General features: G+C 48.3%; 1 protein-coding gene across 4 annotated transcripts in view; it reads left to right on the forward strand.

The window, feature by feature from the left end:
• The window catches only part of Cables1 (Cdk5 and Abl enzyme substrate 1), a 110,035-nt gene that overhangs the window by 52,038 nt on the left and 35,202 nt on the right, over window positions 1-22,795 (forward strand). For 3 of the 4 annotated variants that reach the window (XM_052741531.1, XM_052741533.1, XM_052741534.1), the window contains exons 3-4: window positions 894-986; window positions 18,492-18,569. In XM_052741531.1, the coding sequence (XP_052597491.1) occupies window positions 894-986; window positions 18,492-18,569 (171 nt within the window). The remainder of the gene's footprint in view (window positions 1-893; window positions 987-18,491; window positions 18,570-22,795) is intronic. The other variant, XM_052741532.1, reaches the window with a different exon arrangement.

The raw sequence follows: 22,795 nt of genomic DNA on the forward strand, positions 1-22,795 counted from the left end.
AGCCAGCTCTCGGGCCTATAGTCAGGAAGGTAAAAAATATTTAAAAATCTATTAAAAATAGGAGTGTCGTAATTCCCTTTGTCAAGATAAGACAAAACAGCCTCGTCGTGGTGGGATTTTTGGCTTTGGTAGTGGTGTCTGTGTGGTTTGGTAAGTTAACATTTACCAGGTTACTTCAACAATCACTGTTCACAACTACGCTTCCTCAGCTGTGGTTTGTCAGAAGCAACAATGCTGCCCATTCTCGGGGGGACTTTACCTGTTAAATTCAGGTCACTTTGGTTCAATAGATATTTACTTATTAACGTTTATTCTGAAGCAATGAGCTGAAACAGCAACACCCAGGTCCTAATTCTCATTCGGATTTAAGCCGTGACTTCCCAGGTGGAGTCAGGAGTTTGGCAACTGTCCAGGGTTTTCAGGCCCAATTCCCACTCCAGAAGAAAAATGACTCAGGGCTGTTTTTAAAATGGATTTTGCATGTTATCTCTCCAGCCCCAAATCTTTTAAATTTACTGAGTTCTGTTCCTGTTACCTCTGTAGATTTAGGGTCTTTCTTTTAGGATAACAAGAAGACTAATGTCCTTGGGATCCATTTAGGTTATGTTATTGTAATTGGGGACAATAGTTGTCGCCAGCTAGCTTTTCAGAGACTCATATAAAATGTTATCAGTATCATCAAGGGAATTGTCTGTCATTTGGTTTTTAAAGTTTCCTTGCTTGGGGCTGGCTGTATTGTCTTCATTATGCCACCCCACCCCCGCTCCTGCCTGCCAGGGGTGACTCAGTCATTTGGCGGGTCTTTCCTTCCTGTCTTTTGTGTGGAGATGTCCCAGTTGTCCAGTGGGCAAGGACAGTGGTTTTTAAATGACTCTTTTTTTTTTTTTTTCCAGATGTCGAACACTCTCAGGTTCTCCCAGACCAAAGAATTTTAAGAAGATTCATTTTATCAAGAACATGCGTCAGCATGATACCAGGAATGGCAGGTACCCCACCAGCACACAGCTGCCGGCCACAGGGCGAGGTGGGGGGGGGGGAGGCCAGGGGAGGGAGCCAGGGGAGGGGAGATGACCATCTTAGTGACCAGAGCTGAGCAGGGCTAAACCTAGCACGTTCCTAGCAGATGCCACATCCCCAGACATCACGACCTGGAGAATCCAAGTTCTAAAGGCCTGATGAGAGCTTGGACCGCAGCTCACTGGAGTTCTGATAGGACATGGGGTGTTTTCATAGAAAACTTTGAACGGAGGAACAGTTCTTTTTCGTGTTGTTTCTCTGCTTTGTTTTGTTTTCATTTCCGCCAGCACTGTCTGGGCCAGGCAGTAAGGCTGCCAGATCTGCGCCTGAACGCGGCCTTGGCTGTAGTGGAGGCAGTTAGGAGGGCAGAATCTGGACTTTGGCTGGTGGATCTTTCCTCGGCGGATTCTGGGCCTGCTGACATCCACTGGAAAGCTTTCTCCATCCCTTCCTTAAATAACAATTATGGTTGAAAAGCATACAACCTTAATATTAAAATTCTCCGGAGGATAGATAGATTGGAATTGCTGCCAGCATGCTTACTATCCATTCATCCGAGACCTCTGGTGTCTACTGATGCTCCCTGACCCTTAAGAATAGTTCCTCTTAGTTGACATGCTATCCAGAGCAGAGGGTCGGTGCCAGCCCACCTCATTTGGTAGGATTTCTAGAAGGCCATGTGGCCTCACTAACACTCTCCAGTTCTTACAAAATGAAATGGCTGAGATGTCTCTCAGGGATGCTCATTAAGGCCAGCAAGCCTGTTCTTCTGAGGGTAGGAAATACAGTTTACATCTTATGGAGTAGCACTAGGAAGAAGTTTTTAAATGCCTGCTTTCTTGAGGCTTATACCTATTTTTTGAGCCTTATTACAACAAGGACATGTTTTTATAACCATTGTGATGCTTTTAGGACAGCACAGTCCAGGCCTTCAAATACCTTTGCAGACTTTCGTGTGGATCTTCCCATTACGGTTCCCAGCCAGTGTTCACGATGTGCAATACCCTGCATTTTCGTTTTCAGTCTGGTGCTCACTGTCTTCTTCAGATTTTGTGCCTCATTCACTCAGTCACTATCTTTGTTTGCTTTTGAGGCTGTTTCTAGTGCCATTTTTAGTCTTTACTTAAATCTTTTTTTCCCTGTTATCTCTTTAACTGTAATATAAACACAGAAAGGCTGTAATTTCCAAATAAAATCAATGACAAAGCCAAAGAGATGAGCCCAGTTTCAAGGATTCCACTTTCAATCCTGGCGGTCCTGGCATGCCATCGGAGGGGTCCCAGGCATGGTTAGGCGGTGAGAGGAGGAAGGTAATGGAGGATCAGCAGAATGGGCTTTCAAGTTACAGTGTGGAGCTACCCCCCATACACACACCCCACCTAGGGCCTGCTGTAACATTACAGTCCACAGAGGCTGTAGGATCAGAAATTCTGATCGTGAGCTATGAGCCAGGTGTCCAGATCGCAGCCTCCCTGAAGACCTCGGACAGGTGGTAAAGGTAGAAACCAGAGCCGTAAGAACCACAGGCTGTAGGGGTGCTCCACCTGCCCAGGTCAGCAAGCGCATGAGAGGGCCAGTGAGGTTCCTCTTCTACCCTGGAATTTATTAGTAAGGTTGTGTCGTCACTGTGTGAAACAAAACCAGAAAGGAAGCCAGGAAGAAAATAGGATTTCTGAGGTAAGGGAAGGAAACAGTGGTTGGGGTTTGGAATGGGAGAATGTGGGCTGTTCCTTCAGGGAGCAGAGTGGCCGTTCTGCCTGGCTGCAGGCAGCAGCGCAGGATCTCCTGTGGGTGTGCTTAGACATTCAGTGAGCTGTAGGTCCAGCCCTTCTGGGAAGAGGGACGTCCAGTCATGTGCTTTGAAGCGATCTGTGTGATGGCTGAAGTTTCGTGTACCCTTGCCTCAGGAGTAGTGGTGTGAATGTTTGGCTCAGGCCCCCAGCAGGCTCCCACCTGAGGAGTATTGATCACCGCTCTGGCATGGCATATGCCTGCTTACTGCTGTGCAGACCCTCTGGTGATTTCCCTTAACCTCACAGTCTAGTTTCTCAGTCTGAGCACAAACCTGGGGCCCTTGACTCATCTACCCCGAAGATGCTGGTGTGGAGGCTCCCGTACCCCTAGATGCCTGCAGTATGATAGAGGCCGGGATTGAAGACAGTTGGCATCTCACAGAACAAGCAGGGAACATTGGCACAAAACTCTGGGCTAGAAATGAGTTTGAAACATAATTTTGAGATAGAAATGAGAGAAAGGTACCCCCAAACTGAGAACTGTATATAATGGGAGACAGTACTGTAGCATTGGAAAACAAAGCAAACACAAAAACACAAATACAAAACCTGAGCTGGCCTCCTAGTTGATAGCATCAAAGTGTCCGCTGAGGAATAAATCCCTGAGATTGAGGTGGCTCCCTGTTCCCTACTGGGGACCGGCATCCCCCTGTGACGTAGACAAACCTCGCTGGCCTGTGAGGTAGATGCACCCAGTTTGGACGGAAGCACAAGGTTGCCATGGTGGATTCACGCGTGAATTGTGTGAGGAAGAAGGTGCGGAGGAAAACAGCTGTGTGTCCTCCTGCAGCTGGGCAAGCTAGAAAGGACCGTCCCCTGACACAGATCGCAGGCTAGCCTCTGAGACAGGAGCAAGCCGTGGTCCCTGGCCTGACCGACAGGCAGGGAGACCGGAGTGGGACCTGCTGCTCTAGGTCTCACGTGGGAGACGGGCTTATGCTCCAGCCCTGGGGGGTCATTGTGGGTGCATAGTAGGAAAAGAAAGTGGTTCCCAGCTGAGAAGTAGACTCTTGTGGCGAGGGTTGCCTTGCCAAAGAGCTGATAAAGTAGCAGCTGTCACAAGGTGGACGTGAGCAATGCTCACTAGCAAGAGGTGACTCAGTGCTCTCTGGGTGCCAGGCTTGAAGCACTCAATGTTTTGTTTTATCAACTAAAAACTCAACAGGTAACCTGGCATGGTGGCACACATCTTTAATCCCAGTACCCAGGAGGCAGAAGCAGGTGAATCTCTGAGTTGCAGGCCAGCCTGGGCATCGTAGTAAGGCCTTGTCTCAAAAGTCAAGAACCTCAGTAGGCTGTCCCAGTGTGGTGAGCATGCCTGTGATCTCGGCATTTGGGAGGAGGGCAGTGACTCACACTGGGGGTCCCTGTCACAGAAGCCAAGGGCTGGGGTGGAGCTTGTTGACAGAGCTTTTTCCTGGCTATATAAGGCCCTGAGTTTGGTGGCCAAGACTGAAAAAACAATCCCTGAGTATTTGTTGGACACCAGTAGGCGCCTTTTGAATGAGTTGCAGTCTTCAGGACTAGAACTCAAGGAAGGGAAAGAATCAGAAATACAAATAATCAGGGTTGGAACTAGAGCGCCTGCCTAACATGTACGAGGCCCTGGGCTCCATCTCCAATGCTCAAAGAAAAGTAATCCTTGGACTGATTTTTATAAGGCAGACGTCACTCTCTTGTTTGTGGTAAACAGAGTAACGTCTCCCCACTAAAGTGTCCCCCCACACACCTGTGAGCACAGGCAGCTGTCACAATGGTGTCTCACACCAAGGCGTCCTCCCCTCCCACACCTGTTGAACACGGACAGCCTTTATAATCAAAGTCCTCCAAGGTGGGGAGGGAATCCGATGGTGGGATATGACATTGGCCTAGCCTTGATTGGCTTTGAAAGTGGAGATAGGGCTGAAAGACAGGCATGCAAGTGGCCACAAGCAGCTAAAAAGCACCATCAAACCAGTGCTCCCCACAGCCTCCAGAGACCAGCGCGGCGGACACCTGCAGGCCGGTGTTAGTGACTGACTCTAGAGTTTGAAGATAGGAACGTCGTTGCTTTAAGCCAGTAAGTTCCCGGGGGTGCTGGGAAGTGAAAGCAGTGGTCAGTCCCAGTCCCAGTTAACTCAGCAAACACTGAGAGGAGGAGCCGGAACTGCAGCCCCAGTGTGTGACTGCACACCTCTTCATCACGAAGATGCCGGAGCTGGCCATCCATCCAGTGCACCGCAGCAGGTCACGGCAGGCGGAGGAAGGTCACAGCCAGCATCGCCATTTCAGTCAGCTCCAGGTTCAACCAGAGACCCTGTCTCAAAAAATCAGGCGGAGGGTGACTGAGAAAGACAACCTCCGGCTTCTCCGTGTGCCCACACGTGTCACCACCCCAAGAGGAAGAGCAGGAGAAGCGGGGAACTGGGACTGTGATGTGGTCTAGTTGCCATGGGAAACAAATCGGAAGTTGCTCGAACAGCAGAACATCAAGTAGCTGTAATAGACAGCAAGGTGCATACGTAATGGGAATTGAAAAGAAGGACCCGGCTTTCTCCATGGTAACCAAGACCCGGAGAAGAGAGTAGAAATCAAGCACAGTTATATGCAGAGCAGCGCCATCCATGCGGAGGGGCCGCACAGGGACCCAGTGCAGCTAATATGAACCTTAAGAAAAGCTGTGGCGTGAGGATTAAAGTAGACACGAGGTCAGATGTTGTAGAACCACATCTGTGTGAAATATGCAGTGACTCCAGAGAGCTAGAAAATAGATGAGTTAACAGGGGTCACAGGGAGAGGGCACAGTTGGGGTGAGGGAAAGGCTGTGAAATGGTGATGTGTGCGCACACTGTGGCTAGGCTCAGTCACCCCAGGCTGCACTGAGAGTCGTCTAATGGCGTGGTTCACATTTTATGTCTATTTGGCTAAGATAAAATAACAAAACGCTGGAAATAGGGACAGAGGAAGGAAGGGAGAGTGGACTTGTTGGGGTTGAAGGTCAGCAAAGGTCAGCTGCTGACCTACTTCCAGCCTCTTCGAGGAGAACTGGAAAGCACGGAAGCTCAGCAGTGTGCCAGCCACACAGCGGGTGCTCGCACACACTGGACAAACTGAGTCAGGAGGCCTCGTAAATGGTGTCGCAGCTTCAGGACCAAACGCTGGGAATGGAAAGAAATAATAGGAAATGGTCTTCGGTATACCATGAAGAATTTTCTTTTAAGTTCTAAGCCTAATGCCAGACAAGCACTACTTTAAGAAAGTCCAAAGGAGTCTGTGGTGGTAGCAGAGGGTAAGTTTTAATTATCAGCCCAACAGGCCTCCGGCTGTTTGCTGGCAGAGATGAGGAACAGATGGTGTGTGTGTGTTTTAGAAGAGCGTGTGGAGGTTGCTAGCCATCCACATGAGTTCACTGAGGAGAAGTCTTGTTAAATTAGCTTCATTTCCTCATTGATGGAATAACTAGGTTAGTAAATTAGGAGAGTGCTGTAGACATTACATTTCTTGATTTCAGCAAAACATTAGGCTGTTCTTCATTTACAGCAGATCCCAGTGGATGTAACAGGAGGAGGGCTGGGGCTTTAGACCCGACAGTGTGCACGGGCTGAGGTTTGCTGACTGATCACCCTCAGCCAGTGTACTAGAGTAGACTGTCGTGCGGTGAGCATGGTCTCTGCTCTGTGGAACAGACGGGAGAGTAGGCTGTAACTCTCACGATCAGCCTCAGAGGACCGGAGTGGAGGATGTCTGTACAGATGGGAACCGAGGTACAGTTGCTTTATCAACTGGAAGAGCTGGGCCCAGTACAGTGAGATTAAGCTTATCAAGAACAGATGCAGTTTAGCCAGACCATCAGTTACGGTGTAGAAGGGACGTCACGTTAAAGGCTCTTGGCGTTAAGATGGCAGGATGCTGACTTAAGTACAATAGAGCCTGCATTAGCCTGCCCTGGTGGAAAGCTAGCCCTGACACATGCATGGCTTTTGTACCCGATTGGAGTCAGTCCCAGCGTGACTCACATGAGCGTTCTGTCTTACTTAGAATGCTCCTTGTAACAGGATGGCCCACGGTAGTCCGCTTCCTGGGATAAGCCTTGTGCCTGGACACCAGGTGCCCTTGTGGGAGTCTGACTTGATTTTCTTTCTCGTAGTCCTCAGTCCATTCTGTCTCACTCACACCACATGTTTTTTCTCCTCCATCCTTGGCCACTGACTCATCATTTTTAAGGGTGGGAGTGAGAGTGCGTTTTGATAAGCATGCGAACTGGAGTCAGATTCCTGGGACCTTGTCAAATGTATGGTTGCTCCTGTCTATACTCCCAGCACTGGGGGCAGAGACGGGGGCATCTGGAAACCTCCGTGATGGCCAGTCTAGTCAACACAGTGGCCTCTGGTTCAGTGAGGTACCCTGTCTCGAGAGTGCTAATGACATTTGACGTTGCCTGTTCCTGGCACGCCCACTCCATGTTCCTATGGCTTGTACCACACACAAACACACATTTAAAAGAGAGGAAGAATGAGGGTTCCGTGGAGATCGTCCCCATACTTGACCACAGCGTGCTGTCTTACAGTGTGGAGCTTTTCACCTGCTACCCTTCCCTTCAGCACAGGGCATATGGTCCACAGTGACGGCTTTGGAATTTCACCTCCCTTTTTCTCGATAGCAGTTTACTGACCACATGGAACACAGTGGTGCACATGTACAGCCCATTCATCGTATCCTGCTGGTACCTGCTCTGCGTAGGTCTTACAGGATGCATTCATGAACAAAACAATGGTCTTGCTTCTCAGGGTCAGGGACTAGCTGGAGAGAGACAGGTGATAAATGATTTAATACAGACCAGGAGATACAGGCTAGAGAGACTGAAGCCGCAGTGGTGAGCAGGGCAGAATGGGGGTGTGCTGAGGGCCCGTGGGAAACCTTGCAGCAGAGGTGTGAAAGAGGTGAGGGGGCCAACCCTCCGACCGTCCGATAGGAGCATTTAGAGTGAATGGAGCATAGAACATGGAGAGTGTATTTGAGGAACGTCATTGAGGTGGGACAGAGTGAAAAGGAGACAGGAAGGGGAGCTGATCCCTGAGAAACTGGGGGTTGTCCACTTGGACAGCTGCCAACGCAGGAACCTTGCTGAGCAGAGACAGGAGGGGATGATCTGGCTTGACTTTGAATGCAGTCACTCAAGCCAACCAGAAGCCAAGGACAAGCGTTGTGAGTCACTTCGGGTGACTTTTGGGAGAACGAAAGAGTGGGTATATGTGGTCTCCTTAAAGTGAATTCATTTCAATGTGAAGTTGAAAACCAACTCAAAATTGTAAAAAGCCATCTATAAACTTGAGTGCCAGCCCTTTGAAGAGACAGCCCTTTGTGGAGAAAGAGGGGCGGGCAGCTGCCCCATGCTGTAATACCTGAAGACCCTGGGCCGGGTGGTCGCCAAGAGGAGCTGCTGGTCACTGCTGGCTCCAATCTTCACTGAGTGTCCTACTGTGCCTGGAGGGGAGAAGGTTAAACAGTCTCAGTAATCAGGCAGATGTGTTGGGACAATGACAGGTGCTCACAGAACCTCTCAAAGCAAGACTACCTGGTGCCTCCTCAAAAGCTCATTGACGGGCAAGTGGAACTGAGCCACCAGAGTGACAGACTCCCATGTTGAGCTTGAAAACTGAAGGCAGACATGGCTGTCATGACTTCTCACCTGCACAGTGCCGTTAGGAAAGACGAGACTTTGCTGCCTCTTGGTCCTTGCAGCCCTTGAGACCCATGAGCACGTGTTGGGAGTCCTAAGCTGGCTGGCTTTGAATGCCCACCAGCTACCCAGTGTAGCTGCCACATGCCCTGAAAGTGTCACTTCCTGGGACTGCTTGTGAAGGGATCAAGAAATGCTCTCTGCTGCCGTCTCCTGTGAGAGGAACTTTCAAAGTGATTGTAAAGGACTCAAGATGGGAGACGATAAAGAACGAAGCTGTTGCTTCTGTGAATTTTGAACCAGGTGAAAGAAAACACGTGGCGGATTTCAGCACCTTTTATCAGCCTTTAAAAAGAAGCTGTCAGAACAGGAGCTGAGATGACATTGTGGCCTTCCCTTTTTTGGAGGGGAAGGGGCAGCATGGGTCAGAAGGACACGGAGACCTGGCTTGTGATCGCTTCACCCTAACCCCTCAGACTAACAGGTTGGGAAAGTGAGTTAGAGGAAATGGCACATTCCAAAACCTTCAAGCAACCTGAGAGCGTCAGAGGAAGCTTGGCGCCACCCTTCTCCATGAAGCAGATCCACCTGCTGTGGAGATGGCGTGTACCTTCCACTCTGCTCAGATTTGTCTTCATGAATAGACTAGGTCTCACTGTCACTGCCACATGGGCAGGGCTGCGGGTGGCACCTTCATCCCTGCCAGTGTTTACCACTCATCTTCAGCAAAAGCGCGGTCCAGGAGTAAGTGGACACCCGTCTATAGGAGCCCCTGCCCGCTGTGTTCCCTGGGACCCACCTCCAGTGCGTGTGAATGGCAGGAGGGAGGAAAGGCTGGGCCTTAGCTGGCACGCAGGATCAGCACCACGTGCACTTGGCTTACAAAGAAATTTTAAAAAGCCTAGAGTCCTGAGTGTGATGAGGACACTCGTAATCCCATCACTCAAGTGACTGAGGCAGGAGGATAGTAAGGTCCTGACCAGCCTGTCTTTAAAAGTCCCTAAACAAGTACAGAAGGCTGGCACAGAGATGCATGCCTCTAATCCTAGTTACTTGCCAGGGTGAGGTAGGAGGGTCATTTGAGGACAGCGTGGGCGACATAGCAGGACCCTGGTCCAAAACAAACAAAACCGGTCTATGGAAAGCACAGACACAACACTGGCCCTCCCTGTGGTGTGAGCGTGTAAGTGTGAGTGAGGGTGTGTATGTCTGTCTGTCTGTCTCTGCTGCTGAAAAGATCATGGCCTGCAGGTCCTTGTTGTTATTTTCAGCTCGAAATTGATAAGAAGTGAAGGTCACAGAGGACAGACAGACAGTTTTGGGTGGGACCCAGTTCCGTTTGGACCAAATCTTCCTTGGGTGGATCAGGTTCATTGTTTTATTGTTGAGACAGTCTGTGCAGCCCAGGCTGGTCTGGATGGACCTTATGATCCTCCCGCTCAGTCACTCGAGTGATGGGATTACTCAGTCTTCCTGCCTCCGCCTCCCAAGCAGGATCGAAGGTGCACACCACCATCTGGCTGATGGTGGGTGAGTGTTCATTTTCTCCTTCGTTTACAGGTGGCCTGGGGTTGGGGGAGGCCAGGCTTTGGTACTGGTCAGTGAGGTGACATTGCTCTGAGGAAAAACTGTAATAACTTCTGGCCAACAGCTTTAGGCGAGAGTCACACTCACTGTGGCTCCAAGTGCTGTCCCGGGGGAGCTAGTCTCCCTAAGAGACTGTCTAACTTTTATGACATTGTTCAGCACCCCCAAACTTCTCTGTTCTGGGTTTGTGGGTCCCCTAATTCATATGTTAGTACCCACCCCATGCCTCAGGGTGTGGGCTAATTTGAAAATGGAGTCCTTGCATGTGTAATTGGGTAAGCTGAGGTCATGATGGGTTAGAGTCTGTAGTCCAGTAGGAGTGATGTCCTTAAGAAACAGATACTGTTCAGGGAGGACCTTCTGCCTTAGGAAGCCCTGCGTTTGGAAGCAGTCCTGGCAAACAGACCCGTCTTATCTTCAGAGGGCACATGGCTCTCTCCACACCTTGATCTTGGACCTCTGGCCCCAGGACTGAGAGAGAAATCCTAATGTTTAAACCACTCAGTGGTAAATGTAGCCCAGGTGGGCCTTAAACTCACTATGCATTCCAGGCTGGCTTTGAACTCAGTAATTCTCCTGCGCCAGCCTCCAAGTGCTGGGATTTCAGGCATGTGCATCATACCCAGTTTATTTTTGTAGTCTTTAATGGTCCAGTGTAACTAGAAACCACACATAGAGCTGACAAAAACAGATTTGAGGCGTGAATAACTGAGTGTTAGAATGTCCAGCTCGGGGTGGGTGGTGGAGAACAGCCTTCCAGCTGAGCATGCGTGCGGTAGGTGGAAATGCTGGGGGCCAGAGAGCAGCACTGGTGTCCTTGCTGGTTGCCCTAAGCTGTCTTTCAGCTCTGTGTCTTGTTCCTCTCTGCCACTCCCTCCACTTGCAGCTGAAGGCTGGTGTCCCTCACCCTCGGGTCACTTCCTCAGGCAGCCTACCTTCAATCTGGTTTGGATTTTTTCCCTATGCTCAGCAGTACCCTCTGCTTGTCCACCACAGAATCCTGCCTCTGTGTCAATGTGGCAGTCTGTCTTCTACCCAACAGTAAATTTCATCGGGGTAGGGCTCTTGCCTACATCATTCCTCAGGTCCCCAACGCTTCATGCAATGCCTGGCATTGAAGGTGTGCATAGAAAGTATCCTCTGAGGAGAGAAGGAGGAGGAGGACAGAAGATCACTGGCTTGTTTCTCAGAAGTCTCTTGCCATTCCCTGCGCTCCCGGGGTCCTTACAGCTCAACATCACCGCCCGAGTCCCAGTCTTTCATCCAGTTCATTATTCTTACCTGCTAGAATCCCACACCCCTCTAGAGCCTGACCCAGGTACTGAACACTCACACCAGGCTAGCTGTGCACACCACAGGCAGGGTTCCAGCCCCCTTCTCAGGACAACAACATCCTGCCAACTTCCCACACAGAAACAGTCTCTATCCCATTTCCGGACGGAAGGGAACAGATCGCTTTGTGAAGAATGTTCTTGGAAGCCCACAGACCTCTGCTTTGCCCTTATCCTCAGTGGCCTGTCCGGTAGGGAGGGGGTATGTGAGGTGAAGGAAGAAGCTCATCCCCCAGTGGCTAGCGAGTTTGGAAGTAGGGCACACAAGAACATTTTCTTCTTCTGTGGCAGTTTTCATTCAACACTCATTATGTAATTGCCAGCTTCAGGCGTAAGAGAAAGGGTCAAGTCCTCCCGCTTTTAATTGAGCTTTGTGAGGGAGGAAGGGGCGGCCGTGGGAAAGACGGTCTAAGCGGACCGGGGAAGAGGCTGGGTTTTCCAGATACTGTGCTCTTCTTTTGACACGTTACCTCCTCTGGGCACGGCAAGCACAGTGTGCATGCAGAGAGGACCTACCCAGAGGTGGGGGCGTAGATCCCCCCAGAGAGAACACAGCCAGATGCCAGCTATATCCGTTTCCTGGGCTGCCTTACAAAGCCCCCAGAGCTGGGTGGTCCAAACAACACAGACGGTTTCTGTCGTTTCTGAAGGCTCTGCATGCAGGACGGTGTTCCCCGAGGGCTCTAGGGAGAGCCATCCCTTCTGCCACCATCATCAGTGGTTGGCGCAGTCCTCGGCATCCCCGGCCCTAAGCAGCATCACCCCATCTCTGTCTCATAATCACGTGATTTCTTCCTCTGCTGTTCAGATGTCTGTACAGATCACTCTTTCCTTGTGAAGACACCACTTCCTGGACGTGAGACCCACTTCAGTGTATTGTTTCATCCTGACCCAGGGTGTCTGAAAGCTCTTACTTCCACACAAGGCTGTATCCACAGAAGTTAGGGCCTATTCTTCACAGTCCCCAGTTCTGCCATGTCAGTATTTTCTCTTGTTCCCAGGCATAGAAAGAATGAGTTTGGAAAATGTGTTTCTGCTCGTGTCCGGTACTTGATATGGACCCTGGACTGTGTCTGGACACCACTGTACTTGCCCCCATTGTTACAAGTGTGGTAATTGTTTCTGTTACTCCATTAAACTGCTTGGTCATTTTTAATATCCTTATGGAATATTTGTGCTATTATGGAATAACGATGAAATTTCTCAAGACCAACAGACCCCTCAAGGGCTGGAAATGCAACAAGAAGACAGCTTTTGGCATCAAACAACACTGAACATCCTGGGTGGTGTTGTACAAGGTCACCAACACTGAACGGAGGGTGTGAAAGCAAATTCCATGAAAAAGCATGGCTGTGGAAAATTTGTGCTTAGAATTGAAAGATCCCCTTTGAGTGGCTGTTCTTTCCCAAGAGCATGGACATGATCCCCTGTGGATAAGAAACTCAGGCCTGTTCAGAGCTGCTGGGCATGCGCTCAATCTCCTGAAGGCTTTAGAAAACATTGTGTGTCCAGAGGCAGCCTGGCCCACAGCCCTGAGGAGCCTTTTCCTTAGTTGTTTTGTTTTATTCTCTAGAGACGTCTGTATGGAAATGTGACCTTTGGTTCCTCACAGACCCATCTCCCTGGGGTTAATTCCACTCTTGAAGTCATAATCTTTTATTAATGGGATTAATCCACGGAGTCTATTTAATGAGCAAAGGAATTTATTTGGGGGTTAACTTACAACCAGAGGAGATTTATTGTAGGGTCCAGGAAAGTTGAGCTATGTCCCACGTTGATCTGCCTGAGCTAAGATCTCGGCATCCAGAACCACGAGGTATGGAAGAGAGAGCCACATACATGCATCCCAGGTCCTAAGGGTGTCCCCACCCCCAGTGGCTACGCCCCAGGGGCATGCATTTCAAGGTCATAGGCAGGTGAAACAGCTACCTACTACCACCTCACTAGGGGCAGTGCTTCAGGGCATGGCTCAGCTACCCACTACATCTCCCCCTTTTGTCTAAATAAGAAAGCTCTAACCTAACACAAAATTATATACAATAGGAATGATTATTAAGTATTGTCCAGGAGAAATAACCGGCAATTACCCAAACAAAATGGACCTACAACCAACAAGAACAACATCAAACAAGAGACACATACTAAAATCTAGAACATAGGTAAATAGTATGTTAGAGAGATTATTCCAAAAGCTGTCCTATCCTGAAGAACCTGAATCTAGTACATAATCCATTCTAGCTAAGATATGAGAAGATTGTAACTGTAACTATTAGTCTTCAACCCCATCAAAGACCTGAGGAGGAAAATAATAATACCTGAGAAGATGGGAAATGCACGCAAGCAGCTTTGTGAAATCTTTCAAGAATAGACAGAGACAGCTGGCAGCCTGGACAGTCACCTAAAGTTTCTCAGCACCATTGGGGCATCCAATTTGACTACAGGCCTAGAATATCTGACAGACCATTTTCAGAAGCAGGAATTTTGAAAGACCATCTTACCCTGCCTTGGCAGAGTTCAGTAGTTGCTTTTCCTTGTGTCCTTCTTGTCCAGAAAGAAGAGCATTCACACTGTCAGCAGTCGAGGCAAGGGCAGTTCTTTGCCCAGCAGGCCATAATGCCGGGAGGAAGGACAAACTTCCAAACAGAGTGTCTTAAAAGCCCAACATTCTCTTCAGATCAGATCAGTGCTGCCAGGAGCAATCATGTCTCATGTCAACAGAATTCTAAGTCATTTAAATGACATATTCTCTAGGTCTGTGAAGTGTTTGAAGATTACCTATCCATCTGACGTATGTATCTGTAAATCTAGACACCCTAACTAACATAACTATAGAGATGACAAGCATAGGTGACTATAAATCTGTAAGTCTTATCTACCTAGATAACCTAAGGACTAAGGCTTCATATAAACAAGGTAAACAGTCTGTAAATAAATGTACAGTAAAAGGACAATGACCTCAAAATTGTGACAGTACACAAAATGTCTTAAACAGAGGTAGGAATGTATAGTGCAATATGGCAACAATATGTATTAATATACAAAATATCCTAAACAGAGGTAGAACATACATATAGTATGGCAAATATAATTTTACATTTGTATCAATATACAAGATACTTCAAATAGGAGTAGAAATATATATACAACAGATATAGTTTTGTATTTGTATCAATATACAAATTATCTTAAGTAGGACTATAAAAATAGTTTACATTTGTATCAATATACAAGAATCCATAAAAGTGCAACTTATCTAAGGTTGATATTTTACTAGTTTACTAGTAGATACAATAATCTACCTTAATATCCTATACCTATCCATTCCCCTTTTTCTTTTCTTAAGGAAAATACTGAGTCTAATTTTTTGTTCCAACCCCAACCCTACAAGCATCATCCATAACCCTGAGAAACATGAAACCTTTAGGAAAGGGGGAGTTGGGAGCCAGATAATGGGGTTAATCTATGGAGTCTCTTTAATGAGGACGGGTACCTCGAGGTCACGGGCAGGTGTACCAGTTACCTGCTACCTCACTAGGGGCAGTGCTTCAGGGGATGGCTCAAACAGCTCCCACTCCATTTTATGGAAAGCTTTCTGGACATCTTGACTTCAGTTGTTAGATGTCCCAGATGGGGAAGATTGTGTGAGCTTTTGGTGTGCCATGTGAAAAGAAGGCAGTGTCTGTGGCTGGAGGTAAGGACACCGGTGTGCTCCCTTTAAAGAGCCCATTGGAAATGGCGTGTGGTTGTCTGATGCCATTCATGACCACCAGTGTCCAATTTAATTCTCCCAGAAAGAGCAGACACCCTTGAAGGAGGCAAACAAATTGGTTTTTTTCCTGAGGCATCGCCACTGTGATGGGCGACTCCAGAGCCAAGCTGTAAATTCCCATGAGCCTCCTGGTTCTACAGGATATGTCTCACAGCTGCTTGTGTAAGAAGCTTCATTCTGTACCTGTTGCTGCCTGCCTGATCCGGCTAAGTCCTGTAGTCCCTGTTGGAGGCCAGATTACTCCGGAAAATATGGAAGATGTGTTCCCAGGAGCTCCAGTGGCAATGTTGGTGATGTTGTCATGAATCTCCCATGCAATCTGCCATAGCTTCTTCCTCCAGCCCCTGTCAAGAGCAGAGTCCATAGGAAGGTTGAGCCCAGAAATGGCAGGGAACGTCCCAAAGATGCAGGGCTCTTGCATCCCTACCTCCCTTCTCCAGACTAGCCAAGGAGAAAGCCACCCCAGTGGGATTGTTGGGAAACAGTTTATGTTCCCGGTTGCTAAACTTGGCTCATGTAATACAGTAACAAGTTTCTGAATGAGATCCATGGTGTCAACATCTCCTAGACCTAATAGTGAGGACCACCCAGAGTACACCCTCGGTTCATAGAACAATACAGCCCATTTACTGATGGGCGCCTTTGTGGGTGAAATGCTAAGAGAAGACTTGGATTGCACTTGGCATTGACAGTCTCTCATTTTCTTGTTCTATTAAAGGTGTCCAAACAAATTTGGTGTGTGGGAAAGAGAGAGACATTAGAACTGAGTACTGAAGGAAATCAGCAATAATAAAGCAGTTGAGTTTAGCCAACACCCTCTTTCCTCTGTGTTTCAGGGACACTGATGTTGAATGGCTGGGGGTATGGCAAGGGTGACAGGGACTGTGAGGATAGGGAGAACCTCTGTCCTTCATCTGGAAAGGGTCCAGGCTGAGCAGAGTGGAGACGCAGCCTCTGTGACTCCAGCAGCTCTGGTGGTGGTGGTGGTGGTGGTGTGGTGATCCGTCACTCTCAAGGTGACCTGCAGGCAGGACTAGAAAGCGACTATGGAATACGTAGGTAAAGGCAGGCTTGTTAGGAGTCCAGGAAGCCCGTGGGTGCCCAGCTAAGAAGCGCCTGAAGGCAGATCTTCTACTAAGTTAGGGAGGTGAATTCACAGCAAGGAAGAACTCAGGGTCACATCTCTGGGCGGCCACACCTGCTCATGTGTCGCCCTCACCGAGGCCTTCATTAGCTCGTGCCTTACTGGCTACAGCATTTATGACCTGCTACAGAATCAGTTGTTCAGTCATTATTGTGTCAGTGTAAGTGAATTTACACAGACACACCATGTTAGTTGTCTCTAGGATTCGTGTGCAGTGGTCCAGGCAGGTGTGACACATGACTTGGGCCCACTCAGGATGTGACGGTCTTGGCCGACTCCCTGGTTAGAACTGGGTGTGATAGCTAATGATCTCTGTGTGCATTACATCATGTGGGGCCCGTGTTTGCTCTCTCAGCTGCCCCCAGCATTGCCTCTTAGCGGCACTGAGGTCTGGAGAGGGTCTCAATGCTGAGACAACTCCATCCAGGAAGCTAGTCCACATTGAAAATGATTCTCGTTTAACATGCATCCTGTCTGCCGGGCAACACCCCAAGGGCTTTTCTACTTTGAACTCCTTTTCTCCTCCAACTTCCCAATAAGATCATTATTAATTTTACCTCATTCTATTCATTTGTTCATTCATTAATTCACTCACTCTTTTTTGTTGTTGTTTCTTCAGACAGGATCCCATGTAGCCCAGATTTGTTGGATAGCCAAGGCTGGGCTTGGATGTCTGATCCTCATGCCTCTGCCTCCCAAGTACTGAGAAAACAGGTGTGTGCTTCCATGCCCAATTGAGTGCCATGTTTTAGATGGGGAAATCAAGGCTCAGAAGAGAGAGACAAGGAGACAAGGCTGGTATCAGAAGCTGGGAGCATCACCTTGGTCCTCTTTGTCCCTGCAAATAGGTCCCACTGTGGAGCCAATGGAGAGCGAAAGCCCTGGGTCTCCTTGATGGATACTTGGGTGCCTCTTTGCAATCCAGACCGTGTCTCAGACACATTGGCTGCATCTCTAGAGGAACAGTCCGATGCCGAACCCTTAGTCTTGCCCTCTAGAAGAGAGGACAAGTGACTAGGAAGGAGCCGCGCCCACCAGTGCACCCCGCTCACCTGCAGGCGTGACTTCCCAGTTAGGTTTTGAAGACTCCGTGCGAGTTTGCCAATTGTGCCTAAGCAAGACATCTCAGGCTGAAGAAATAGCCTGGAAAGACACAGGATGAACTGACTTTTTTCAGTAGGTGGAACCTGCAGGCACTTTAGAATTCGGACGTGATAAGGCACATGGGAAAATACTGTGTCACCGACACTGGAGAGGCAGGGCCAGCAGTGTGGTCTGTCTGCCATGCCAGAGACGAGACCTCATCCCAGGGCTGTGGGCAATTTAACATCGTAGTTTCAAAACAAGGTTAGGATCCCCAAACCCTGGTGTACTCAGTAGTGCTATTTTCCCTGTTTGTGACATTGTAATATTGAAGGAAATTTAAAAAGTAAATAAACTCCTTATGTGAACTGTATTGACCTCGTTCCAGAAAGGATGATTTTTATTTTTCCACTCATTTCTTCATTCTTTTTTCACCAGCAATTCCCTTTGGCAAAAGTTATTCTCAGGCGGCAGGATAAGTACTTCTGAGGGGTTTTGTTTTTGTTTTTAATGTTTTTTCAAGTGGCTTTGATTGCATAAGAACATCGTGTAGAATCGTTCCCAGTAGATTCTTTATAGCAGCGATGGTGGCTAAGACTGATTATGTAATTGTTCCCTCAGTCTGTTCTCAGAACCTAACATGTTGCAGAATATGAAAAGCTAACGATGGTAATGGCATCTGAACATCTGACCAGCTCACAGTTCTGGGCACAGTTGCCCTCACATTGTTCACTGTGGGCAGAAGTCAGTAGTCTTGGTGTGGCATTGGCCATTTTGCCTGTGCTGGCCACCCAAGGTTCAGTGTGGTCTGCTCTGCCTTGTATGCACAGCTCACATCCCAGCCAGCACCTCTCACGTCTGGCTGGTCTCGCACGTGTTAATATTTGGGTGGGGAAAGGCAGCAAACTTCTGCTGCGCTCAGACTTGCATTTTGCAAGAAGAGCAGAATGCCATCTGTTGGAGGAGGTGGCGGGAGTATGCAAATACGCCTGTGAATTCCATGAATGCTTAATTTGCTGTAGAACTTATTTTAAGTTTGTTTTTTTAATTTGGAGTCTTTGCATTTAGTTAGTTGTTTGTTTTTTTGTTTTTTGTTTTTACTTTGTAGAATAGTCCTTATCAGTGGCAGAAGATCCTTCTGTAGTGTATTTTCCGTGCTGCCGTACCGAGACAGTACCCAAGCTGGGTATGTATATGCATGCATGCTTTACAGTTTTCCGGGTGAAAAGTTCAGACACCAGTGTGCACAGTGTGACTTGCCTTTCTCTGTTCTGAATTTGCCTAGATTTGATGTTACAAATTCAGTGTCTGTTTTTGGGGTGTGTTCTACTTTCTTTTCAGCCAGAAAACTTCCTTGGGTGTGTGTGTGTGTGTCTGTGTGTGTGTGTGTGTGTGTGTGTGTGTGTGTGTGTGTGTGTGAACTTCCCCACCATCTGCTTCTTTCTAAATGTGCATTTTATCACCTTGTCCAATACTATCAACCAAGAAAAATATGAGGTCCACCATTATGCCGCTGGGTCACTCTGACTGTTGGAAAAAGGTAGGTTGGGTAAGGACCAAATCCTGTGACTGTACTACATCCTGTGTCTTGGCTTTGGTTTGGAGACTGATGGGAGAACTGGAGCTGCCAGTGCAGGCAAACATGTCACAGCAAAGTGGCACCAGGAACAAATGTACATAGTTAGGGGCAGCCAGAGAAATGTTACCCTCTCTGGATTAATCAACCCTGCTCTGACTCTGAGCAGACGGTGGTAATAGAAGGTCTGGACTTGCAAGATCACCTTCTCCCCCACCACCTTGCAGCCTTTGGGTTCCTCCCTGTATCTAGACTCATCCCCACCGCATTGTGTCCAGCACCTGTCGTAGGGTGCTGCTGGTGTTGGGCACATCTCTGGGTGCTGTTCATCTCTAGCTTCTGTTCACTTGGAGCTGGAGCCGCTCTCTCGGCATTGTGACAGCAGACGCTGTAGTCACAGCACCTGAGATAATGTGGCCTGGGTACTGTTTCACCGATTACCCGCCCCGGCTGTTCCCACAGGCTCCCTGCTGGCCTTGAACTTTCCTCTGCTGTAACAGGTTAAACTCGTCCTGATAAACTCACCTGGTTCCTACATGAACTCCGTATGAGTTCCACAGGGGCAGCCGCTGGTTAGATATGTGACTTACAGAGCACACCAAGTGTCACCCTTTTTACGTCTGCACCCTTACAACAACCTTGCAAAGTAGGTGTTCTAGGCAAAAGTGGCAGCAGATCTTACAGCTTGGAGGTCTGAGGCTCAGGTGGGGTAGCCGTGGGCTTGAAGGATGTCCCAGAGAAGCTTTCTTTTTCCTGCCTAACTTGCCATGGCCACAGCTGTGGCTGTATCAGGAAGACAGCCCATTTCCAGGGAGACCGTGGTAAGGCCCAGACTCTGTTCCACAGCCCTGGGGAGGTCTGCGCCAGAAGCCTCTTCTGGCCGTGGCCTGGAGGGTCCTACGGAGCTTCCTCATTTCTCTGGACTCCTTTGCTGACCCCTGATCAATGCATTCTTTCCCCTGCTCCAGCCCATTCATTCATTCATTTCTTTGCATACTGCTTACCACATGACCAGGTACTGGGGATGCAGGAGACAAGGATGGGCATGGTACCCATCCTTCTGAACTTACTCTGAGGGGAAGACACATCAGATTACACACATACACAGTCACTGTTTTAAATAGATGCTGAAGATGTTCCAGCAGGTGACCACTGCCCCTTCCTAACTAAGGACCCATTCTGTTCTATAAAATAATTTGGCTTCTCCATACATTACATTTCATCTTGTTCACATTTGGTTCATTTCCAAAGTGTTAATGTCCGTATGCGGGTACCCCTCACTGTTGTACCAAGAACTTAACATTTCACAGCTATGATCTGTGAGAGCAGTGGTCCCAGGCAAGAGTGGGAGTGGGAACCATTTGTATGGCCTCCCCCCAACCCCTGCAGACATGCCACACAAGTTCCACTTCTGTGGCAATCTTTCCAGGATATGGAGCATTGACGTTATCTGCTTCCCAGAGGGCACCTGAGGCTCACAGGAGTTTGTGGACACGAGGTTCCCAACATGGCACACGGCATGGAGAGTCAGTGTGAAGAACTTTGAAGATCGTATGTTTTTCAGTTGTGACTTTGAAGGTCTGGGTATTTTTCTCAAAGCCAATAAATGTTTGAATAGAGATTATCCAAACCATCTCACCATGGCTCCATGTGGCCGTCTACATTTTTAGATACCTCAGGGAAATGCAAGCTGGCAGGCAGCTGGTACCTAACAGCATCTGTTCATGCCTGGTGTCCCTGATGCTGGGAAGGCCTGCCTTTTAGAACCACCTGTGGACTTGACTGTTCTGCATTGTGGCCCTGGATAGAGACATTTGGATATAACTATTATGTCTTAGACATGAGCAGATTAGAGTCGACCATTTCTCCAAGATTTTTATAGTTGAGGAAACCAAGGGGCCCAGCAATGAATTCTATAACCAAAGCACAGTTTCTTTGTAAGACCTCACAGGGGGAACCAGTCTGTTGTCTGAACAGAGTCTACCTTCTACCAAAGCAACTAGGGGACTCTGAGCATGATGCCAAGTACTCCACTTGAGTGGCCGGGTGGTGTTCCGTGCTTTTGACATTTTAATAAACAGACATTCTATTTATAAATAAATGATAGCACATTTGCCATAATTATCCACTGATAGCTACAATTCTTTTATTAATGAGAAATAACTTCAAATAAAAAGCTATATTAATAGACATCTAAGAGAATATACATATTAGCGCAGTACGATGGTATTTATTAGTAAACAGCACGAGTTGTTTTAGCTCGTGTACACATCGACTTATTACATAATACATTTCCACTGGGGAAGATGCCTCACACTTATCCAAAAGCTTGTCCTGTGACATAGCCATCTGTCACAGAAGTCCAAGGCTGGAAAGGCCTGCAGAGGTCAGATAGTCTGTCCTTCCGGCTTTGATTCCAGGGTTGTGCAGGGCTGGGGTGGGGGTTGTGTATCAACCTAGAGCTCTGAGCTCTGTTCTCTGGTTCCCATGTTTCCTTTGTGCTCCTGTGTGTGGACCACGCCATGAGAGCATGATTATTCCAGACTGTTGAGTCTGGAATACAGACAACACAGCAGTGGAGAAGATGCGGTGTACGCCTAGCGTCAACAAGGTCACAAACACAGGAAACTCAGTTGTTCCTCTGCATGTACTTGAACCTCCTTTTCGGGGCAAGCATCTCTCAGATAGGCAGCCTTGTCTTCCTGGGTGTGTTTTCTGGCTTCTTGTTCAGCATAGCAGCCTCCCAACTCCACCTCCCATTCTCTTGGCTCGCCCTGCCTCATCTGCTGTGGCCCTGAAGCTTTGTGCCTGTGTGTGTGTGTTTTTCACCTGAAGTGAACACTGATTTTGGCACCTGGTATCAGTTGAGCAATGCTGACAGATCGATCTTAGGAGAGGTTTCACCATCCATTTCTTATTGTTTTTGCATTCAGTCCTTTGTAGTCCCCAGTATGCATGAGTCCCCTGATGGAGAACACATTACTGCCCCTGAATTGTCTTCAGAATCCTTGGCTGTGTAAAATCTGTGGCCCCACCCACCTCTAGGTTCCTTCCCACCTCTCCTCCTTCCCTGTGTAGATGTTCAGGCCCCACTACCGCAGAGCAGGATTCAATCCTGTTCTTGGAATCTAGAGAGTACCTCCTGCTTGCCAGGCACTGTTCAAAGCAGCGGGCGTAGTGAACATGAAGATATCTCTTCTCATCGAGACTAGACACAAACTTACTACCGAACGAAACAGCCACCCGACAGTTGAGTCCTAAGCAGCTGCCCAATGCTTAGGGCAAGTGGAGCCCAGAAGGAGGAAGTGAGAGAATTCAGACAGACAGTGCAAGTGTGCTGAGCTAGATGTGTGAGCCCTTAGGGACACAGAAATATCTGAGACTCCGTGGACTTCCAAAGATGTCTGAGGATAAGTCAGCTTCCGGCGTGGTTAACGGCCTGCTACATGGAAAGAATTCAATAGAGCCATGTCCAAGCTGGAATCCTGCTTCCGAGCAAGTGTTCCATCCTGGTAAGGGAGAAATCAGAAGTGAGCTTTGCAGGAGTCCTGGTCATGGGACAGCCCCAGCTCTCACACGACCATCACTCAGCCCTCCACCTCCATTCTTTTATGGTTCCTGTTTGGAATGTTTGGCTCACATCTCCCAAGCGGCCATGGGTGCCAGTGGTTGTTTCCAAATCTTTGTCTACACGGCTGGTGTGGAAGTGGTAAGTCTCACTGAAGAGACTGTGAGTGAGACGTGGTTCACACTCCCCACCTGTCAACAGTCAGTGGCTTCTAGCGCTCACCTGAAAAATTATTCTGCATGGGTCTTTTTAAACTTTCAGATTTCAG

Source organism: Peromyscus californicus, unplaced genomic scaffold, assembly GCF_007827085.1.
Source record: "Peromyscus californicus insignis strain IS unplaced genomic scaffold, ASM782708v3 Scaffold_17__1_contigs__length_78620276, whole genome shotgun sequence".
Taxonomy (NCBI): Eukaryota; Metazoa; Chordata; class Mammalia; order Rodentia; family Cricetidae; genus Peromyscus; species Peromyscus californicus.